General features: G+C 43.7%; 2 protein-coding genes across 4 annotated transcripts in view; one reads left to right on the forward strand and one right to left on the reverse strand.

Moving 5' to 3' along the window:
* FBXO34 (F-box protein 34) overlaps positions 1–11,551 on the forward strand; it is an 81,149-nt gene extending 69,598 nt beyond the window's left edge. For all 3 annotated transcript variants that reach the window (XM_029237360.1, XM_029237361.1, XM_029237362.1), the window contains one exon: positions 8,305–11,551. In XM_029237360.1, the coding sequence (XP_029093193.1) occupies positions 8,305–10,453 (2,149 nt within the window). In that variant the 3' untranslated portion in view covers positions 10,454–11,551. The remainder of the gene's footprint in view (positions 1–8,304) is intronic.
* A 7,258-nt stretch (positions 11,552–18,809) lies between these two features.
* ATG14 (autophagy related 14) overlaps positions 18,810–21,898 on the reverse strand; it is a 39,015-nt gene continuing 35,926 nt past the window's right edge. The window contains exon 10 of the mRNA XM_029237363.1: positions 18,810–21,886. Within this exon, the coding sequence (XP_029093196.1) occupies positions 21,580–21,886 (307 nt within the window). The 3' untranslated portion in view covers positions 18,810–21,579. The remainder of the gene's footprint in view (positions 21,887–21,898) is intronic.

The following is a 21,898-nucleotide window of genomic DNA, read 5'->3' on the forward strand; positions in this document are numbered from 1 at the left end:
CCAGCTGCTCCACAGCATGTGGAGCAGCTGGGCCCGTGAGCCATGGCCGCTGAGCCTGCACGTCCGGAGCCTGTGCTCCGCAATGGGAGAGGCCACAACAGTGAGAGGCCTGTGTACCACAAAAAAAAAAAAAAAAATATATATATATATATATATATATATACACACACATATATATATATATATATTCTATAAAAATATATATGGAGGGAATTCCCTGGTGGCGCAATGGATAAGACTCCACGCTCCCAGTGCAGGGGACCTGGGTTCAGTCCCTGGTCAGTGAACTAGATCCCACATTCATGCTGCAACTAAGAGTTTGTATGCCACAACTAAGGAGCCCATCTGCCGCAACTAAGGAGCCCACATGCTGCAACTAAGACCCTGCGCAACCAAATATTTTTAAAAATGTATGGAAGAATGATGGTTTCAAAGTTTAAAAAAAGCATCAGCACACTCAAGGAAGTAACAGCTTTCTATGTGAAAGAGTAGAGGTTTTTTTTTCCTTTGTTTTCTGTAAGAAATATTAGAATAGGAAAAATAAGTGTAAACAAAGAATGCTGCTCCAGTTCCCCTTCTACGAGGATCAAGCCATTAGCCTGAGGGGAATTCAGGTTGGAGAAAAACAGGAGGCATTTTGTGCTTTGGACACATGGACCTAGATAGTTAAGATGTGTAGCTAAGGAATAATTTCAGTGAACCCAGCTTCTTATATCTTCCCATACATAGAAAAGCACTGAAAGCATTCCCTTGAGATGTCTGTTCTTTGTGATTAGCAGTAATCTTTTGCTTAACCGCACGGCTTCTCCACCCCCCGCCCCCCCCATGCTGATAAACCACATATATGCATCTTGGTTCCTCCCTTACCTTTCTGGAGCAGTTCCTCAGAGCTATCTGAGAGGCTGTCTCCTGGGCTGTAGTTCTCAGTGAGGTCCCCTAATAAAACTTAATTCACAACTTTTACATGGTGCATTTTTTTTAAGTCGACATAAGCAGTAGGGTTTTAACAGAAATGCTGAATATCTGAAAATTTGTGGAAGCAAAATTTTCTTGGTAATCCTCAGTGTACTTTTCAAAATACGTTAATGATTTTGGGGGAGCTAAACTTTTTATTAGGTTTCATTTGTTTTGATGTTCATTCTAGTAGTAGATGTCTTATCAGCTTAGATAGCAGTAAATTGTGATATGCCAGAGTTTTGTATTTGGCATTATGTCACAGGAGCAATAGGAAATAATTTTGTGAACTACTGTTCACAACATGGTAAATTTAACAAAACCTAATACTTCATTTGTCTCTATTCCCAATTGTTATTTAATAATTGATAACAGCTGTAGTGAGTGTTTTGTCCTCCAGGCCCTTCCCTTTCCTCCTTACTTTAAGAAAAGGGGGGAGGGGTCCCATGTAAACTTGAATAATATCACTAAATCAGTATTTTGCAATACAGTTAAAATGTGTTAGGTGTTGCTTCTGTTGCAGTCATAGTAGAAGAGCAAAGTAGTGGCTACCCTTCTTAATTTGTAACCTTTTCAGGATGTTTTAGATACTTTGTTGTCCCATCAAGTTCATCATAAACCTTGATTTTCTGGAAGTTTTAAATCATATAGCATCTATGTTACAGATAACTATGAAGCAGGTATGTCTTATATTTAAATACCATTGTGAATTCTGAGATTGATGAAAACTGTGAGTGGTGAGTTCTTGAAAACCATGCATGTGTGTTTCCAAAGGCTATTTTCTGTATTCAGTATCTATTAACAAACAGTAAAGGATTTTTCCATTAAATTGTGCACTACTAACCATCTAATCCTCCTGAGGTGAAGTTCAAAGTTCCCATGAAATGTTTTTAGGTAATATTACTTTAAAAAAAGGAGTGAACTCCCTCTCGGAAAAAAGCCAGTCCCCAATATTTTGGAACTCAGTTTGAGAAATACCGTCTTTTCTGGCTTAGAGTTTGTTCTGTTTTATTGTTAAGGTACTCTGAGAGTTGGGTGCATTCTGTCAGTGCTTAGAGGTTAATGAGAGTCTTTTCTTATGTCTCCGCCTGTATTCACACCCTCCCGGTGTTGGCATTTTTTCTGCTTTAATAGCCATAGGGGCAGTTTCTACATACTTTTAAATTGGTGTGGCTTCTTACGTTATATATGTCTGCTTTACATCATCACAGTTCTGTGTAGAGGTTTTATGTGGCACTTAAGAAAAACTGACCCCAGTTTGAAAGATAGAAGCTCTTTGAATAGATGCTGTCAGAATTATTTAATTCTATTTGTGTCATGATTGAACCTAGGATTTTAATTTTTATTTATTTATTTTTGTAAGCAAGGAAAATATAGATCCGGGAGACTTATCTGATTCTAATCTTAATTCTTCTACTATCTACCTGTGGGGCTTCAAAAGTCATATTAGCTCTGTCACCTCATTTGCAAAAAACAAGAATTTTGTTTATATACGTGGAGTACTTTGTTGAAGTTGCTTATCGTTTCTATAATGGTCCAGTGAAGAAGGCGGTCATAAGATGTTCTCTGGAAGCTTTTATGTTTTTAAAGAAACAGTGATTTATTTACTGTACACTTTTTTTCCCCTCTCAAGGTATCATGGGAGGGATCTTTCAGGGACTATTCTATGTTTATTCCTCTAACCTTTTGTAAATAAAGAGTAGCTCCAGTTATACTAATAAATGACTCCTCTTTGGAGTTAGCATTCCTGAAGCTTTAATAAAGTAGAAAGAAAAAGGAAACACCTTATCTTCTAGCCTGTTTAGATGGGCAAGGCTGTGGACTAGGAGTGACAAGTTAGGAAACAGGCCTTCGATGTTAGGCTCCTATTAGCACGAAGTCTGTTAGCACTAAGAGAAATCTCGTCCTTTCCCCTATTCTGATCTCATATTACCATTTGATTCCTCATTGATCAAGTTCAGTCCTCTATAGACTAGAGTTAGTGTGATTCTTTAGACTTAAGCATTTATCTAGGCCTTTTTGCAAAGTTAAATTCTTTCCCATGGCTTAATTTTTGGATTGTACAATATGTTTAGGTTAGAGTTTTTCCAGCTTTTTTGAGCTGAAATCAGAAATTAAGAGTCAATAAAGAATACTGGAATTATTTGAAAGCAAGATTTTGGTCTTTACTGGAGGAAAGTTGTTCAAGTTTTAATTGATTCATTATTATATCTCAATTTATTCCTGGAAAGGATTTAAGGTGACAGGTATGTACAAAGACTTTCTCCTTTATAGCCAAACTTTGTGAAAAAGCTGCTAACGTTCACTGTTTCACCTTCCATTCACTCCTTCACCTTGAGTTTTTGGCTCTGCCCTACTCACCCACTGCAATTCCTCACAGCAGAGTCACCAGGGGTCTTCATCACTAACTGGACACAACTCTTTTTTCCTTTCCTTTTTTTTTGCCACGCCGCGTGACTGGTGGGATCTTAGTTCCCCAACCAGGGATTGAACTTGGGCCCTCGGCAATGACAGTATGGAGTCCTAACCACTGGACTGCCAGGCGATTCCCCCAGACAGAATTCTTTATATGACCTTGCTAGGGTGTGTGATTGCTCTTTATTTTTATGTACATTTTTTCTTATTATAACGGTAATATATGCAATATATGTTCATTGTGGAAATTTTGGAAAAAGACATACGTAATCTCTGTCCAGAAAACCTTTTCCTCATTGAATTTCTGTCACAACTGTCTTGTTCCTTTCCTCATATTTCTCTTGGCCAGACTTGTGTCAGTCTGCCTACTAGGTATCTCTAGCTTGCATGCAGCATTTTTTAAAAACTGAACTTACCGTTTCCCCTGCTCCAAATCTGCTCAGCTACCTTTGTCACCATCTCACTAAAAGGTAGCACTCTTCGTCCAGTTGCTGTAGCCTTGAGGACTCATCCTTGACTCCACTCCCTCAACCTCCATTTATAATCAGTAGCTAAAATCCTGCCTGTTCTTCCTTTCTAACCCATTTACTTCTGTCTGTCCACCTTAGCTGGGACTTTATTTCTCACCTACCTCACCTACCTTTTGAATTTTTAGGACTTTGTTTATCTTCCTTCAGGGCTTTTCTGACCTGTTTCTGTACCCTCAAGACTAAGCTTGGTGCTGGTGGTCTCCTCTCTTCCTTTCATACACTCCTTCCTTCTCTGTCCTCTCCTTCCCCCTTCCTCCCCTCGTGGACTCCCGGCACCTGTACTATCCTTATAACACATATCACATGCTGTCGTAATTGCCTATTTGATTTTCTGTCTCCTTAAGGGCAGTAACTATGTCTTATTCATAATTGCAACACTAATATCCAACCCAGAGTGTTTAGTAAATTTCAGATAATGAATGGATAGAAAGAAATGGGTGGCAGTTAGTATGAAAAAAGTTGGAAGCTGTTCCGTTAGTTTTATGGCTCTGCCTGCCTTAAAATTTGTGTATTAGGTGATATGATCGGCCTTCATCTACTTGGTCCTGTGGTAATGGTCTGTGAACAAGCTTCCAAAGTGTGAATTATGGTAGGGCAGGAGTGAAGCTGTGATAGGTTGGCTGGGGTGGGCTCCATGACCTTGCATTTCATGGATGAGGAGGTTAGGCTTTCCTGTAGCTAACGACAGTGTAGCAAAGGTAAGATATGACAGCTAAAACTAGGGCAGTTGTGCTAGGGATGAACAAGAAGGGAGGGTGACTTGGTGATTGGACAGGAGGAGGAATCGAAGTGACTCAACTTTCTGGCTTGGTTGACCGGGTACTTGGTGCTGTCATTAAATAGTCATTTTGATTTTTGAGATTCTTTTTGTCATCCAGGTGAGTATGTCTGTTAGGCATGTCATAGGATATGACGTTTGGGAGAGCATACCTCTGGGGAGTCATGAATCTGTGGTCATTAAAACTATGAGGTGACTTAGATATATAGCTTAAGAGTAATAATGGTCTAGAAAAAGAAAGAACTCTGAGGAATACATCAGTGCTTAAGGGCTGGAGAAGAAGAGAGCTGGGAAAGCAGTGTCAAAGAAACTGAGGAGTTGGAGTTGGAGAGGAAATTTGGCCATTGACTTTTTTGGTGTTTTGAAGAGAATAACAGGTAAGAAGATGGGTCTGTCTTTACGCATCTTTTAGAGTAGACTCTTCAGCATGGACTGTCCCATCGGCTTTTTGTTGGGCAGTTCCACCTCACCCCTGTCAGTAGCCCAGCCCCCCAGCCCACATCCAGAACTCCCCTGACATGCTTAGATCTAACACATGACCTTTTTTTTTCTTTTTTTTTTTGTGGTACGCGGGCCTCTCACTGTTGTGGCCTCTCCCGCTGCGGAGCACAGGCTCCGGACGCGCAGGCTCAGCGGCCATGGCTCATGGGCCCAGCCGCTCTGCGGCATGTGGGATCTTCCCGGACCGGGGCACGCGGCATGTGGGATCTTCCCGGACCGGGGCACAAACCCGTGTGCCCTGCATCGGCAGGCGGACTCTCAACCACTGCGCCACCAGGGAAGCCCTAACACATGACCTTTAAGTTCCCTTCCGAATTAAATCTAAGGTTAAAAACAGGGACTTCCCTGATGGTCCAGTGGGTAAGACAGCGGGCTCCCAATGCAGGGGTCCCAGGTTCGATCCCTGGTTGGGGAACTAGATCCCACATGCCGCAGCTAAAGATCCCACGTGCCATGCAACTAAGACCTGGCGCAGCCAAAATAAATAAATAAATATTCAAAAAACACAAACAAAAAACAGATTGTTGGCCCAGTCCCAGAAATTCTGATTCAACGGGCCCAGGGATCTTAACTTTTTACAAGGACATTTCTGAGTGTCTAATGAACACTTATGTGTGGGTAGGTGCTATAACCCTGCATTAAAGCAGGACTTTAATAAAGCAGGACTTTATCGTGGCGAACTTTTAAAATACTCCTGTGCGAAGAGATTGGCAACCATGGAAACCTGGCTGGAGCTTTCTGCAGTGCCTGTCTGTATTTGAGGGGGTGAGTTGGAGGGGTGGGGAAAGCACCACCATCTGATGTAATCTGTTAGAGATGTAAAGTTTTTATTTTATGAATTTTTGCAGTAGATGCCCTTGATGCTCTGCATCATATCCTCATGGTCCACCACTGATTTCAACCCAGACTCAGATTTTTGCCGTTTTTTTGAGTCTTGCCAGCACTTTTCTGTCTCAGGGCCTTCAAGCCCAGCACAGGAAGGGGGAGAGGTTAATACTCCAGCCATCCTTCAGCCAGTGGAGGACGTGAGCCTGTGCCTAAAGGTTCTGCTTCCTTTGGGGGGTCCCACAGAATCACCACTCACCCTCCAGCAGTCACCCTGGTTGCATCGAATGACCTTACTGGCTTTTTTCATTCGCTGTTGTACCTGTCTTCACTTTTGTTCCATGGGATCATCTCCTGTTTTAATCCCGCTGAAACCTTGTCTATTAGTAATGTATCAGTTGAGCTGACTTTACAGGTTAATATACGCAAACAAAAGCCATCTGCAATCACATTAGTTTCTTCCAAATGTTGCTGTCTATCAATAATGGCACCTAAAATAATTTGTGGGGGAGGAATGCAAAGAAAACATATTGTGTGATGCAGAATGGCACACACATTGCTGAAGTTTAAATTTATTCACAGACATTCTGTAATGAGATCATTATGTGAGAATTAATTGGGTTTTTCAACAACCTCCATTTCTTAGATTTCACTTAGACAGGGATTGAAGGGATATGAAAAACCAGAAAATTGTTGACAGGGAGATGGCACTAGATGTGCCTCTTTTATTCATTTATTTTATTCATATATCTTTATCTTGTTCTTGAAGAATTCTGGGTGGCTCTTTTTATAAGACTAAATTATAGATATAGAATATAATGTTTCTGTAATTCTATAAAATATAAAGCTATTAAAAATGCTGTAGTGCACAAAGGGGGGAGATCTCAACAGATGTAGAATATAATTGCTAAAGATCAGAAACAAATCAATCTGATCTATTTCAGGGGTATCTTTTAAAAGGTACTTCGTGTGCCTTAAAAGTAAGATTTCTGTTTACCTAGCTAGAAGGTATTCATATCCATATTTCTTCTTTTAGCTGAGACTGGACTCTAGGAATTAAATTTGAAGTGAAAGGTAAATTTGTTCTGGATGATCACTTTCATTCTTGATGAATAAAACTGATACCTGAAAGCAGTTCCCATGGAGGCTGCCGCATTGCAGGCACTGGGTGAATGTTACGGAGCGAATGAGAAAGTGATATGCTGGCTTGCCCAATGTGTGTGTCTTAGACTTTGTCCCCAGGAGCGAGAGTGGGTGAGAGCCCATGTGCTTAGACCTGTGAAAGCTCTTGCTGTTGCTCCACAGCTGCGGCTGCAGATGTTTATTTTGGTCTGTAGGTTTACTTTGTAGGAGACCAGGCATCCCTACGAGACACTTTTTCCTCAGTCCAGGTGTTCTGTGTAGCAGTGGGATATTTTGACATACAAATTGACAAAATCATTAAATAATCTAGTATTCCAACCCCTCAGTTAGCATTTCAACTCAGACCCAGAGAGGAAGTGACTTACCCAAGGTAAAATCACCCTGTCTAGCTAATTAGTGATATGACAAGGACTAGAACACATGTCTCTGCATGTAATCAATCATCTTTATAATTTCTAAAGTGGTTACCATCTCCATCCCTAGCCAGGGGACAAAACAGGCACTGTTTTTCTGAACTAGTGAATTAATAAAGATTGTGGGCTTTGTATTTAATTTGCAGAAAATTTAACAGTTAAGAGCTTACACAAGTACATTGTTTAGAAAATCAACACTAATAGATGGGCAAAGCAACATAAGCAGACAAGTGAAAATACAGATATCTAAAATATTCAACAGTATGGGAATAGCTTAGAAAGCAATGTAACAATTTTGATAGACTGTTTTGCAATCAATAAAATGCTAGTTTTGATTACTTAGAAAGAAATAGTGTTACTATACTAGAGATTCTGGATGGGTTCCTTTTATACTTTGATTTCTTCTTTACTGTGCCTTGTACTGACCCTTGAGTGTTTTTAGTAAGTTCAAATTTCTTTACATTTAAAGCACTAATTTTATGTATAGAATGTTAACTAATGTCAGTCTGAAATTCACCCATTTATTTTCTGGTCTGTATACCATGGAAAGTAGTTATTTTTGCTTTTGTTGTTCTTGATTTGTACGTTAAAAGCTAGCTGAAATGAGAGTTGGTAAAGATTTAGTGAACTGATAGAAAATGTTTCTGTTACTTGCTAGAACCATCTGAGTGTAAGTTTAAAAAAAAAAAAGCTTTTCTAAAAATGAAATCAGTGTCTTAATCAAATGTGTATTTCCTCCTTGTAGAGCCTCTGTTATGCACCTAAAGCCATACTGGAAACTCCAGAAGAAAGTGCGACCTTTGGAAATCAGCAAGGAAACTCTGAGAACTCCTATGAGCCACCAACAAGCTATAAATGATGAAAAATGCAAAGCTAGCTGTATGAAACCAAGTGTCTTTCCTTCAGCCTCTCTTGGTAAAGCATCATCTCGAAAGCCTCTTGGAATCCTTTCTCCAAATGTCCTGTGCAGTATGAGTGGGAACAGTCCTGAAGAGAGCAGCGTGAATGTTAAAACCAAGAAGAATGCATCGTCTGCAACAATCCACCAGGGTGAGGAAGGGGAAGGGCCACTTGATATCTGGGCTGTTGTGAAACCGGGAAATACCAAGGAAAAGATTGCATTCTTTGCAGCCCACCAGTGTAGTAATAGAATAGGATCTATGAAAATAAAAAGCTCCTGGGATATTGATGGGAGAGCTACTAAAAGAAGGAAAAAATCAGGGGATCTTAAAAAAGTCAAGATACAGTTAGAAAGGATGAAGGAAGTCAACAGCAGATGCTACCAACCTGAGCCTTTTGCGTGTGGCATCGAGCATTGTTCTGTGCATTACGTGAGTGACAACGGGGACGGAGTCTATGCCGGGAGGCCTTTGTCGGTCATACAAATGGTTGCCTTCCTCGAGCAAAGAGCCAGTGCTCTGCTAGCCAGTTGTGCGAAAAACTGCACTAACTCACCTGCTGTGGTGCGGTTTTCCGGGCAATCCAGAGGTGTGCCCCCAGCCCCCGAGCCCTTGTCTGCCCCAGGAGCATGTGAAGAACCCATGGAAAGGAGAAATCCTGAGGTTGGTGAACCACAGAGTGAGCCAGTCCGTGTCCTTGACATGGTAGCCAGGCTGGAGTCCGAGTGCCTGAAGCAGCAGAGCCAGCGTGAGCCTGGGAGCCTCTCGAGGAATAACAGCTTCCGTCGCAATGTGGGCCGCGTGTTGCTTGTGAATGGCACCCAGGCTGAGGAAAGCAAAACAAACAAAGGCGCCTTGGAGGTACCTGACACTCAGGTGAAAACTGTGGGGTCTGTATCTGTGGACTGTGGCCCCTTAAGAGCTGACCATTGTTCTCCCAAGGGGGACCAGGCCTGGGACGGCGCTCCTCGGGGCTGTCCCTCATTGCCAGCAGGTGTGAGTTTGCACACGGACGGTGCAGAATTAGAGCCAGATCAGCAGACTGCCATGAAAAACAGCAACACACATGATGTGGAAATGACAGAGGAACTTGTTGGGTCACCTTTTCCTCCTCGCACCTGTCCCCAAGCCATTGAATTGCCCCCCGATGCTATTGATGGTATGAGTGAAGAGCTTGTGCCTCTTGCTAGCCAAAATCCTGATCAGAGAAGAAAAGAATCTTTGTGCATTAGTATCACTGTGTCCAAGGTAGAGAAAGACCAGGCTTCCAGTTCAAAGTCCTGCGAAGACCCACTTCCAGGGATGTTGTTTTTTTTGCCATCTGGTCAGCACCAGTCGGGCTGTGCCCAGCTGAATGATAGCACAGCAGAAGAGTCTTCCGAGGCCAGTCAGCTTGAGGATGCTGCAGAGGGTGACAGTGCATCTGAGGAAAAGAGTGTCTCGGCTGATTCATTTGTCCCGCTGGCTTCTGTGGAAAGTACATTACCAGTGCTTGAGGCATCCAGTTGGAAGAAGCAGGTGTCGCATGACTTTCTGGAGACCAGGTTTAAAATCCAGCAGCTTTTGGAGCCTCAGCAGTACATGGCTTTTCTGCCCCACCACATTATGGTGAAAATCTTCAGGTTACTTCCCACTAAGAGTTTAGTGGCTCTTAAATGTACCTGCTGCTATTTCAAGTTTATCATTGAATATTACAATATCAGGCCAGCAGATTCTCGCTGGGTTCGGGATCCACGCTATAGAGAGGATCCGTGCAAGCAGTGCAAGAAAAAATATGTGAAAGGGGATGTGTCCCTGTGCCGGTGGCACCCCAAGCCCTATTGCCAGGCATTGCCCTATGGGCCGGGATACTGGATGTGCTGCCACCGGTCTCAGAAGGGCTTCCCTGGCTGTAAGCTGGGGCTTCATGACAATCACTGGGTCCCTGCTTGCCATAGCTTTAATCGGGCAATCCATAAGAAAGCAAAAGGGACTGAAACTGAAGAGGAGTACTAAAGTTTATGTGCGAGGCAACGGACTGATTTTTAAAACTGCAAACCACCACCTAGACATGCCGTTCCAGTGAGTGTTGCCTCTCAGTCTTCGTTCCAGGAGAACCTCTGCTACTCCATCAGGACCGCCATTGCTCAGGCATCTTAAATCTCTGAATTTACAAGCTGTACAAGAAAATCGGTCTCATCGTTTTATAGTGGTGCCTCATGCTTGATCCAGGGTTGTATCCCACAGTTTGATCCACTTGGCTGTGAATAACTATGCCTGTTTTCCCAAATCAAATCCTTCTTCAAAGGATTGTTCAAAGAAGACTTGCCACCGTCAAGAATGTTCAGCAGAGTTCATCGCAGACTATGCAGGCAATCCCCAAAAAGGGGTTCTGGGCATGTTTTGAGCACTGGCACCATATCTGAAATAAGTGAATAGTGTCCTATGAAGAGAATAGCAGTACTGTTGGGTGAAAAGTATGCTTACAAAGAAAAGTTAGGCACCTTACCTTAGACCTTGTATGCTTGATCTGTGAGACTGATGTTTGTGGTTGGAGACGGATTTCATGCCCTGTGGTGTTTACAGTGTATATAATGGTTGTGTTTTCATAGGGCTATGAAAGTGCACATTAAACCCGAGCGCCTTTACTTTAGATGAGTGCTTTTGGCCCCTCTGTAAATAACACTATTAAAATCCAGTTGTAAATAGCGGACAGCTGACTGAACATAATCGCCACAATGCAGCTAGGATAGTGTTGCAGCTACAACTGTGTGGATTTTTTTTGGTTTTTTGTTTTTTTGGTCTCGTCTCAAATTTGTATAAAATATGAATGTTTCCCAAATAAACTATGAATGTTTTCTGTATAATATATGAATGTTTCTGAGAAGAAACTCTAAATAGTTAAGAGGTTAACCTGTTGAAAGGATACCAAATAATGGTTTAACTGGACAACCTTAAAAAACTAGCATAGAGAACAATCCTTTGTTATATTTTAGTGATTCGCCAAGAATGAGAGAATATTATATAGTCAGATTATAACATTCTTGTCTATTTTATTCTTTCTGTCTGGTTACAAATTTTTTTTAACTTCAATAAAAACATGCATCTTAAATGGGACCTGAGTTTTGCAGATGTGTTTTCTTTTTTGAGGTAATATTGATGAGGGATATTGTGAACTGAATCCTAAGAATTAAAAAAAAAAATTTGAGTTGTTGGAAGGGGAGAGAGAATTCTTTTCTACCACTGGAAAGAGACCATCTTCACTTAACATTATGAGCTTACATTTTTGCAACCCTTTAACACTTAGTTTGAATTTGTTGTCTGCCCAGCACCCTCTGTATTTCCTATTGGATGAGGTATTATTATCTATGCGTAATGAGTTAATTGTTTAGAAGTCATCATGTAACACTTGGCAGGGCTGGAAGCTATCTGGCCCCAGAAAGCTGCAGTGGAGGACCTAGAAGCTAGGTTGGCTTGAAATTGATACCCACCAAAAAAGCCTTGGAGCTGCATCAGCTCTGGGCTGTGGAGAAGCAATGGTAGATGTGCCAGGGGTGGGGCTGTCTTGAGAGTGATGAGTGAAGGCTCTGGTGGTCCCACAGGTGAAAGATGGAAAGGTGGAGTAGGCTTTGGCCAGGGCTGCCAAGCAGAGTGGGGCAGGGCTGGAGTCCAGGAGCCAGGTTCACCTGTGGCTGAGGTGGTATGTGGCCACAGAGAAGCTTCTTTCTTACCTTATCCTTAGGCAGTAGCTGCTCCTGCCTGAAGAGGGGGGACAAACTGAAAACTGTCTGGATGCTGAACAAGTCTGCCCTGCAGGCACATCGCCATGCTACCTCCGACGTGCTCGGCTGGAGCCTGTCTGTGACACAGGACCAGGAGAGGCTGCGAAGGCTGACTTCCCCTTCAGGGTGTCGGTGTCCTTCCTCATGACTCACCCCAGCCAAGGTACGTGAGAATACTTTCCATCCCCCGGGCTGAAGTTTCCAGTGCTTGTCGTCCTCCGCTGTGGTTTGCTCTAAACTGGCAATCTCTGTGTGTACCTTCCTAATAGGTTTGTTTTGACTCCTAATTTAGGATTAAAGGAGACGTGCACATGCAGGACTTGCACAGCTTGGTGCACAGACGTGCACAGCTTGGTGTGTGGAATGTCAGCTTTCATTGTTATTGGCTCTTGGTTCTTCTACATGTGCCCAGGTGGTTTTCTCAAGTCAGCCATTCTAGATGTGGTTTTCACGTGGGACACAAGCTGTGAGTCTGCGACGGCCTGAACTGACCAAGAGCAGAGGACAGGAAGAATTATGCCCTAACCCCATCTTGGCATGCAGTTCTTGGGGTTCTCAGAAATCACTGAAGATCCCTTTTGAACCGTGATGCGAGACCCACTTCCCAGGGGTGTCTGTGTGAATGACAAGAGGATTTTGGCAGGTGGGGCCCAAGGGCACCCTGGTCTTCATTTCTAGGCAAGTGTAGCTGTTCCCCTTAGGAGAAAGATGCTGTGCTTCAGAGCCCCCTAGTGCCAAGCTGGGGAAACCAGCTCACGTTTTACTTCTGCAACAGTGCAGTGCTACCTGCCTTCCTGCGTGGCTGGAGAATCCTAGACTCACAAGAAAGGAAGTAAGAATGTGGGCTCGAAGAGCCTAGGCTCAGCCCAACTCCATGCCCATGGGGACCCAAGTAAAGGGTTCTTACCCCTTCAGCTTTTGCTCAGAGGGTCTGATACACCTGGCCTAGATTCTCTCCCACCCCTCACTTTACCATTTGAAAGAAAATGCAGAGCCAGAGGAAATGTGGAAGAGTCAGCAGCTCCCTGCCCCCAATCCCTGGGGCAGTTTGGCTTTGTTCCCTGCTCAGTGAATGAGACCAGATACCAGGCAGGGATGAACTGGAAAGGGAAAAAGGGCGAAGATTATAACTTTTTCTTCAGGCCTTGTCAAAACGACTCTGGAATTAAAATGGTCATGTGAAAGGCTCATTCACAACTGGCCACGTTCCCTGCCCTAACGAACACACTGACAGCCTGTGCGCAGGAGGCGTGTCCTTTGCGTCCCCTGCCCAGTCCTGTTCACCTTGGTTGGCTGCACGGTGCCTCTAGGTACCTCTCTACCGCCACCGCCTCTCTGGTGTATGGAGCCCCCTCCACTTGGGGCTCATGCAGGGCAGCTTGGTCAATGCCACCCCTCAGTGCCTCACACCCAGTACACACCCTCCATAAAATGTTTATATTCCTTTCCAGTCGTCATCTTGATGTGAGGGGTGCTGGCAGGTTCTGATTGCTCTGGGCTCTACTGTAACTCAGTCTAGTGTGAGAAACCTGAAGGGGGATGAGGGGATCTGGGAGGATCCTTTCCTCTGGCCACAGCTGGTCCCACGGGAGCTTTCTTGGTTGGGGTCACTTCCACAGCAGCCCTAGGAGTTTTGCTGGGTAACTGTCAGTTGCGCATTTGATATGTTCTGGGCTTTGCCGTGGCTTCCCCGGCAGCAGCTGCTTTGGGCTTTCTGACTGCAGAAGGCTGTGAACTGATGGTTAAGCTTGATCTAGGAGCCCCTTCCTGGACTCTGTCCAACCACCCTTCTAACTTGGACTTGTCAGAGCCTCCCTGCCAACCTTTATGGACTGGCCTCAGACACTATTCCTATTATGTGGGTCTTCCCGGGCGTTTTTCCGTGGCTTCAATAGCCTCTATTCCTTCTTTACTCAGCAGACTGGCTACTCCTCCTCTCCTGCATCCCACAGCCTACCTCAAAAACAGCACAAAGCCAGTCTGCGCTAAAATGCCGCTGTGCACTGTAGACTGCACCAATAACCGGAGCTGATGTTATTTAGCTCTTACCGTCAGGTACCACGCTGCATTTACGTAAAGGCGTTCTCTGCTGTGCACAGTTTCTATCCTGGGTTTTCCTTTGGGTTCAAACAAGCTAGAGTCGCAATCTCCAAGATGGGTGAGAGTATCTTTGTGGGAAATGTGCAGTACCTTCTATTGACATGCACCTAAGAGTGTGGCCATAGCTGGTGTTTGCATAACCTCACAGGAACAGCAAACATCACTGTGGTTATGAACCCTCTGGGGACTTACAAGTGTATTTACACCTAACTGGTTTAAGCAGAACCCACAGTTAGGTAGCAACCCTCTTCTAGGTGGTTTGTTTGACCTGGGTGTTATTTTAGAGGCGCAGGACCACTGAAGTTGATAGCTGGGAGGGGACTGGGAGCAGGGAGATGGCCATCTCTTACACCACACCTCTGGGGAGACGTGGTGCTCCTCTGTTTAAAAAGCAAAATGAAACCTTCGCCTCTCAAAGGCCCCCATCCCCTCTTCAGTTTGCAAAGAACAGGCCTCAGAACAAATTAACTTTGGGATCCGTTGTTTCAAATTCTTTTTGGATTAAGATTCTTTTGGGGCTATAAAAGTTTAAAATTAGAAAGCTTTACTTAAATGTTTTGTTTTTCTCTTTGGAATGATAAAACCCAGCAGGGATTAGGTTCTAAAGTTAGCATTTAGGGGGAGAATGGCACAAAGCTGAAGTTACTCTTGGAAGTCCTGTGTGTCCATCACCCACCCAGCAGAGAATGATATACACCAGGTACAGTGGTGGGAAATGTGTAAGTCCTGTAAGAGGACTTGTTCTTGGGGCTTCCCTGGTGGCGCAGCGGTTGAGAGTCTGCCTGCCGATGCAGGGGACGCGGGTTCGTGCCCCGGTCCGGGAGGATCCCACATGCCGCGGAGCGGCTGGGCCCGTGAGCCATGGCCGCTGAGCCTGCGTGTCCGGAGCCTGTGCTCCGCAACGGGAGAGGACACAACAGTGAGAGGCCCGCGTACCGCAAAAAAAAAAAAAAAAAAAAAAAAAGGACTTGTTCTTGCTGAATGATGAGCAGTGTACAGACACCAAGACTCGGGGCATAGCAGATCGCATCATCTAGTTAATTGGGGCAGAATCACTTGTGCTGTTTAAATTATTTCCCTCCCTTATGTCCACCCTCTGCCCCCCATCAGAAAATCAAACAGCTGCTTTACCAACTGTTTTCAGATGTCTATTAAGTAGTATGAAGAGGCTGATACAGATTCAAAATCAATTAGTTGCCAATCAGTAAAATGTAGAGCAAAGTTGTATTTGTGTTGGTCCCCTGTCCATTAGAAGGGGAAATGGCCCGTTTGTATAACTGAGTGTTTGCAGTCCAGTGGGAGGATAGAGATGGAGCCAGGCCTGGGCACACCCGGCTTCCGTATTCTGGGACTGAGCTGTTGGCCTTCTCTGCTCTACCTCACCAAGCCTCCTGTATGGGCAGCCAAGCATGATTCTGCTGCAGGGTGCATGGACTGCCACAAACCTCCTTCCACCCCAGCCCTGATTGATTCTTCTTCTAAGCAGAGATGGTGCTTTGGCTGCCCTGGCACCTAAGCTGGGACCTCTTGCATGATCTTATCCTTTTCCAAGGCCAGGAGTCTCACTTTCAGGCTTCCAGTGTGTGCTCTGCAGAGGCTCTTTCTTTATTGTGTACCTTCTCAACAGGAAACTGCTGACACACCCAAAAAGAGTGAATTCAAGGAGGGTTTATTACAAGTGTGTAGATACAGGGGCAAGCCTTTCCCAATTTTTGTGGCCCAGGGCAAGAATACAAATGAACCCTCCTGCAGCCCCTCTGCCCTCTTAATATTTTTCATGCTTATTAGATGAAATAATCTTTTTGTATATCTTGAGTTAAATTCTATTATAAAAATACATTTTACCTATTTCTTTTTACCTTTTTAATGAGACTACCAGAAAGTTTAAAATCAGATGTGTGGGCTACATTAAATATTACATTGGACAGCACTGCTATAGGTCAGTGCTTTTATTTTTTTTAAGACATGGCAAGCAGAGGTTCTCCAGAGAGCTCTCCAGAGAAGGGACATTTATTTAAAAATATTTATTTATTTACTTATATTTTGGCTGCGTTGGGTCTTAGTTGCAGCCCACGTGGGCTCTGTAGTTGCAGCACGTGGGCTCAGTAGTTGTGGTGCACAGGCTTAGCTGCCCCATGGCATGTGGGATCTTAGTTCCCCGACCAGGGATTGAACCCACATCCCCTGCACTGGAAGGCGGATTCTTAACCCCTGGACCACCAGGGAAGTCCTGGTCAGTACTTTTAAAATGTTAATGTACATACGTATTATTGAAATGATTCTGATTCTGATGGCACCCAAGACCCTTCATTTCTCACAAGCTCCCAGGTGATGCTGCAGGTCCTAGGATCACACCGTGAGCAGTAGCAACTCCAGAGAAATTAGGTGCTAAAGATCTTGGGTGTAGTATATCAGAGACCTCTGCGGGAGCTCTCCAGCTCTTCGCAGGCTTTTTCTCAAAGGCCATCAATGCAGTAGAACTCCCAACTTAAGCCAGTACCAGTGCCCCTGAGCCAGAAAATAGGGGCACCAGCCTGTGGGTGGGTGCTAGACGTGGTCCTTACTACTTTGAAGGCAACTATTACGCTGCTGACACAGAAGATCATTCATTAATCAACTTTGGATTGGGAGGTGTGTCCCTGCCACCTACTGTTTCCAAACCACTTGCCACTTTCTTACCGAAATCTAGAGCCGCCTACTTGCTTATGCTGTAGAAATGTCTTCCTGATAATGTTTTAAATTTAGGGAAATAAGTTGCTGAGGGTAGGAGAGCCCTTTCCTCAAAATCCAGGTGTCTTCTGAAGTCATACAGTAAATGCCAGAAAACCACACCCAAAAGGGGAGATGAAGAACAAGCTGATATGCACCTGGAGGTTATTAATGCCTTCATGATGCTGAGCTGCTTCCACTCCACTGACTCCAGCCCACTTTTCAACACTTACCTAGTGCTGGCAGATACCGCCTGCCTATTTCTCACTTTTTTAAAGGGACCATTTGAATTCTCCATCAGATTTTCTCCCCACCAGACTATCCCTCACTCCTTCCCAGAAAAAGCACAACAAAGAAGTCACTGATGTGGCTCTTGCTGTTTTACCATCCCTTTTCTTCTAGAAAAGACTGTCCCACTGGTGGTTTCTGGGTTTTTGTTTTTGTTTTTTTAAAAAGGGACTTCCCTGGTGGTCCAGTAGTAAAGAATCCACCTTACAACGCAGGGGATGCGGGTTTGATCCCTGGTTGGGGAACTAAGATCCCACATGCTGCGGTGCAACTAAGCTGCGCGCTACAACTGAGCTCTCACACCTCAACTGGAGCCCGCGTGCCGCCAACTACAGAGCCCAGGCGCCCTGGAGCCTGTGCGCCACAACTAGAGAAGAGATTAAAAAACCTGCACGCCACAACTAGAGAGAAGCCCGCGCAACACAACGAAAGATCCCGCATACGGCAACTGAGACCCCACGCAGCCAAAGATAATAAATAAATAATAAATAAATCTTAAAAAAAAAAAAAAAAGAAATCCACTTCACCTATGTAAAACTCTTAAGCAGATGGTGAACCCTTTTTCCAGGGTATTTTCTCACCAGATCCTTGGAATGGGGTGCTAGTGGTGGCTTTCTCTCACTGACTGTTTCATAGCTGGGATTCAGATAACTTGCCCAAAAGCCAGTTTCAAATTTCCTGGTACATTTTGTTGAAGCAATTTTCAAATCACCTCCCAACCACTAAGGACAAAGTTATCCTTAATTCTTTCCATCTGCTTCAACCTGATTCCTGCATCGATCATGAAGTAACTTTTGAGGGCTGGGAATCTATGGGTACACACAGAGATGGGAGCGTGTTTTTAACTGTTACCCAGGGAGGTCGAAGGACTAACACTGAAGCACATGCCCTATTCAGGAACCCTTTCATTTCCTTGCCTGTTCTGCTGCTGCTGGCTGGCCTTCTCCTGCAGGTAAAGGAGTACGATGACCATGGCAACAGTTCCTTGGTACTTCTCTGAGTTGGTCTTGCTGTTCCACAGTAATCACTCTTGGTATCCCTCATCCACCTTGCAGGTGGCCCCTCTCCATAATAATCTAACCTGAAAGGTACAGATTATCCATCTGGGAGAGACTACACAGTTATTAAAACAAAACAAAACAAAACACAGAGGGGAGGGATTCTCCAAAAATACTCTGTTCTCTCAGCTTGACAGATCCCCTCTAACACTGCCCTTTATCTCGTCCTGAAGAAAGCCTAGGCAAATTCCATACGGGCAACCTAGAAGGCCCCATCTCTCCCTCCCTCCCAACGTAAGGGGCTGTTGCAATACACCAGAAGTCACTGCCAGAGACTTGCATCAAATGATGGCTACAGGAGAAAAATGCATCTTTAGAGAAAGATGTAACTGGTAAGCGACCGATTTTCGAGCTTACTAAAGATGGGCCATTATTGTTAATACTACTATAATTTTTAAAAAGTATTAACAGGCATTTTCCATTACCTGGCAAAAAATTCTTAAAAAAAAAAATTATCCTCTAATTTGTATAAAATACTCCAGAGTTAGATCTCATTCTTGCTACCCTCAATGTATTCAGTAGAAATGAATAATCAGAGCTTGAAAAAGACACACATATTTGCAAAGTACTGTTAAAAGATTTATTGCAATAATACAATAATAGTTTAGAAAACATTTGTATGACTCAAACTGGTTTGGAAGTCGCAGAGCAGTGGGGAATCCCTGCAACATGACGCCCCAAGGAGATTCTTTAACAGCATGCCACCAAATGTTCTTCCCCAAATTATCAATACACGACTCCTTAAATGAATCCTGTCCACTCCCCAATGTTGACACTGTTTTTCCCCTTAACTTACAGATGTGCAAAACTTTCCTTGGTTATACTCCATTACAAAAAAAGTCTTTAACAGACCATTTTAAGCAGCCTATTTGGTGCCTGTGAGGTTTTTTAGTATGACCTTGTTTCAACAAATCGTCTTATGATGGAAAACATGACCAAGTTCTCTGGCTTGTTGTTTTAAAAAAAAAATACCAGCTTCAATTTTTTAAAAAGCTGTTTACATATGGTTCTGGCACCTACATGAAAGATTTTAATGAGCAGCAAAGACAGTAGAAAAAACAGTGGTTGAAATGTATATTTAAGAATATTTACAGGGTGGATCCAGTGCAAAATAATGAAAACCAAAATATCTCAGCAGTGTAAGCCAGTATGTTGGTGTTCAAAACCATTAAAGGTTTGATCATTTAACCCTAAGTAAAGTGCCTCCAGTTGATATTAACAACAAAACATACCCTACCAATCCCTACATTTCCCATATCCTTGTAAGTTTTGTTGAATTACTCTGGTTTGCGATCTCATGGTTTCGTCAGAGGAATACTTGAGACAAATCATGACTGTTGTGCATCTTTCAGCTGAAGTCATTCCCTACACCCAAGCCCCGAATCCCAGTGTTCCAACTCTTAAGACTAAGCTCTCCTTTCTGAGGGTTTGAGTGCCTAGACAACTCTTATGGGATTTTAAGTTCATTTGGTATTTGTTAAAGTCTACCACAGCCTCTCTCTATGAACTACACTACAGACGTGGATGGGACAATGCAACCCAGCAATCATGAAGCCCAGCACTTAAAACAGATACTGGCTGTATAAGAACCCACAAGGAGAAAAGCCTGTTTCCTCCCTAAGTGGAAAATTTACAGTCAGGAAACTTGGGACTCCTGGATAGGAATAAACACCCTTCTGCAATTCTATCCCAAACTCTACCCAAACACTAAATATACCAACAGCAAGAGCTATATATAGCACCTCGGATTTGGAGGCAAAGTATCAACTATAATAATTATGAGAAAAGAAGCTATAGGGCAGGGCAAACCTCCAAGTGATTTATGAGGTACTGTCATGCTAATCACACTAACAAGATATGGTAATAATGCCTGTTAGGAATTTTTCATTGGATTTCACTTTGTAGTTGTTACATAGATTTCTTTTTGCAGTTACTAAAAATAAAAATCTACTTACATATTTGTACATAATGCCTCTCTACAGTTTTCTTACAAGATTGTCACTAAGAGAATGACAAGACACATTAGCTGAAAAGGATCTCCTGGTGAGGGAAAATTCTTTCCATCAGAGCTTTCCCAGGATACAGAAGAGCAGTATTAGCTGTAATGCTGTGCTCTGCATTTCAGAGCAAAGGTAGTATCTTTAGAGCAACAAAGACCTCTAGGAAACAAACAAGCAGGGTGGTTTTCCCTAGAAAAACCTGCCACTTACTAAATCCCTTAGAAAGAAACCAGACACCAGAAAAATGACCATAGGCCACTTCAGTGGCTTTTAACCTGTGCCCAGGCAGGAATTTAGCTTCCATAAGGGAACAACCTTAGTCACTTACTTTTCACTCACAGAAAATAAGTTCAATTTCAAAATGCACATAGTGTGGATGGTAGGAATTCAATAATCTAGGTACGAATGAACTTAATTCCCCTCAAAATCCAAGGAAATAGTTTTTAAGTCTTTAGGACATTACTGCAGCCAGGATTTCTTCCCTTCGTGGATGTGGGTCCTACAGAAAAAAAGACCTTAGTTTCTTTGCTCTGTGGGGAGAAAGAAAACAAGAATGTCCAACAGGCCACAAGAGAGCGGCACAAGTGAAATCATTTTTTAAACTACCTCTCCCCTACCAAAAGAAACCCCTACCCTTTAAAAACAAGACAAAAATCCTTGACCTAAAAACCAAGCGTGACCAAATTATAAAGAAAACAAGTGTTTCAAACTGCCTGCTTGTTCTCTGTACAAAAAATAATGGCATAAAAACAAACTCATAGTAAACAGTTTTTATCTTTCAAATCCTAACCATCAGGAATCACTTCCTTGTGATTCAACCTCTGAAGCAAAGTGTTTAGGAACAGTCTTAGCATCACAGGGACCGCCATGGCAGCCACGTCTGTGGGACCAACGGCCTGTGGTCGGAAGGGGTTCTGTGTGTTTCTGCCTCAAAAGAACTGGCCATGCACACAGGGCCTTCCTCCACCAGCGCTGGTCTGGGAGAAGGGCCTGTGACCCCTCTGTTCTGTTAATTATCATAAGCATGTCAGTCACCACCATGGCCCAATCGACAAAGAGAAATGCTCGTCTCCCTGTTTTAAAAAAACCCAACAGCTTAACCTCTTTCTGTTCCAGGCACTATCTTAGCTAAACACGTAACGTTTACTATGGCGTGGAGTCAGAGCTTTCTCCAGGCCCATCTGGTGCGTCTCAGTTCCTGCTCGTTAACGGTGTCCAGTGTAAGCTTTAAACCAGGAGGTGACGGAGGCCGCGGCAGAGGAGATCATCCCACCGGCACTGCTGCTCGCAATGGGCGGGGACGCCTGGGTGCTCTGGCTCTCGGAGACTTCCACGGGCTGGGAAGGAATGTCACAGAACCGGGGGCTGGGCAGGTTCTCCCAGTCGGTGCCCAGGTCGGTTTCCTCGTCACTTACGTGCTCGTCTCCACTCTCGTCTGATTCTCCAGCAACTCCGGGATCCACAAACTCCACGGACTCCTCCAGATCTGCTCGCACTTCAAAGGGTCCCGACCTGTGTGCAGAC

The sequence above is a fragment of the Monodon monoceros genome, unplaced genomic scaffold (assembly GCF_005190385.1).
Source record: "Monodon monoceros isolate NGI ecotype Baffin Bay Population unplaced genomic scaffold, NGI_Narwhal_1 Super_Scaffold_21, whole genome shotgun sequence".
NCBI classification, from domain to species: Eukaryota; Metazoa; Chordata; class Mammalia; order Artiodactyla; family Monodontidae; genus Monodon; species Monodon monoceros.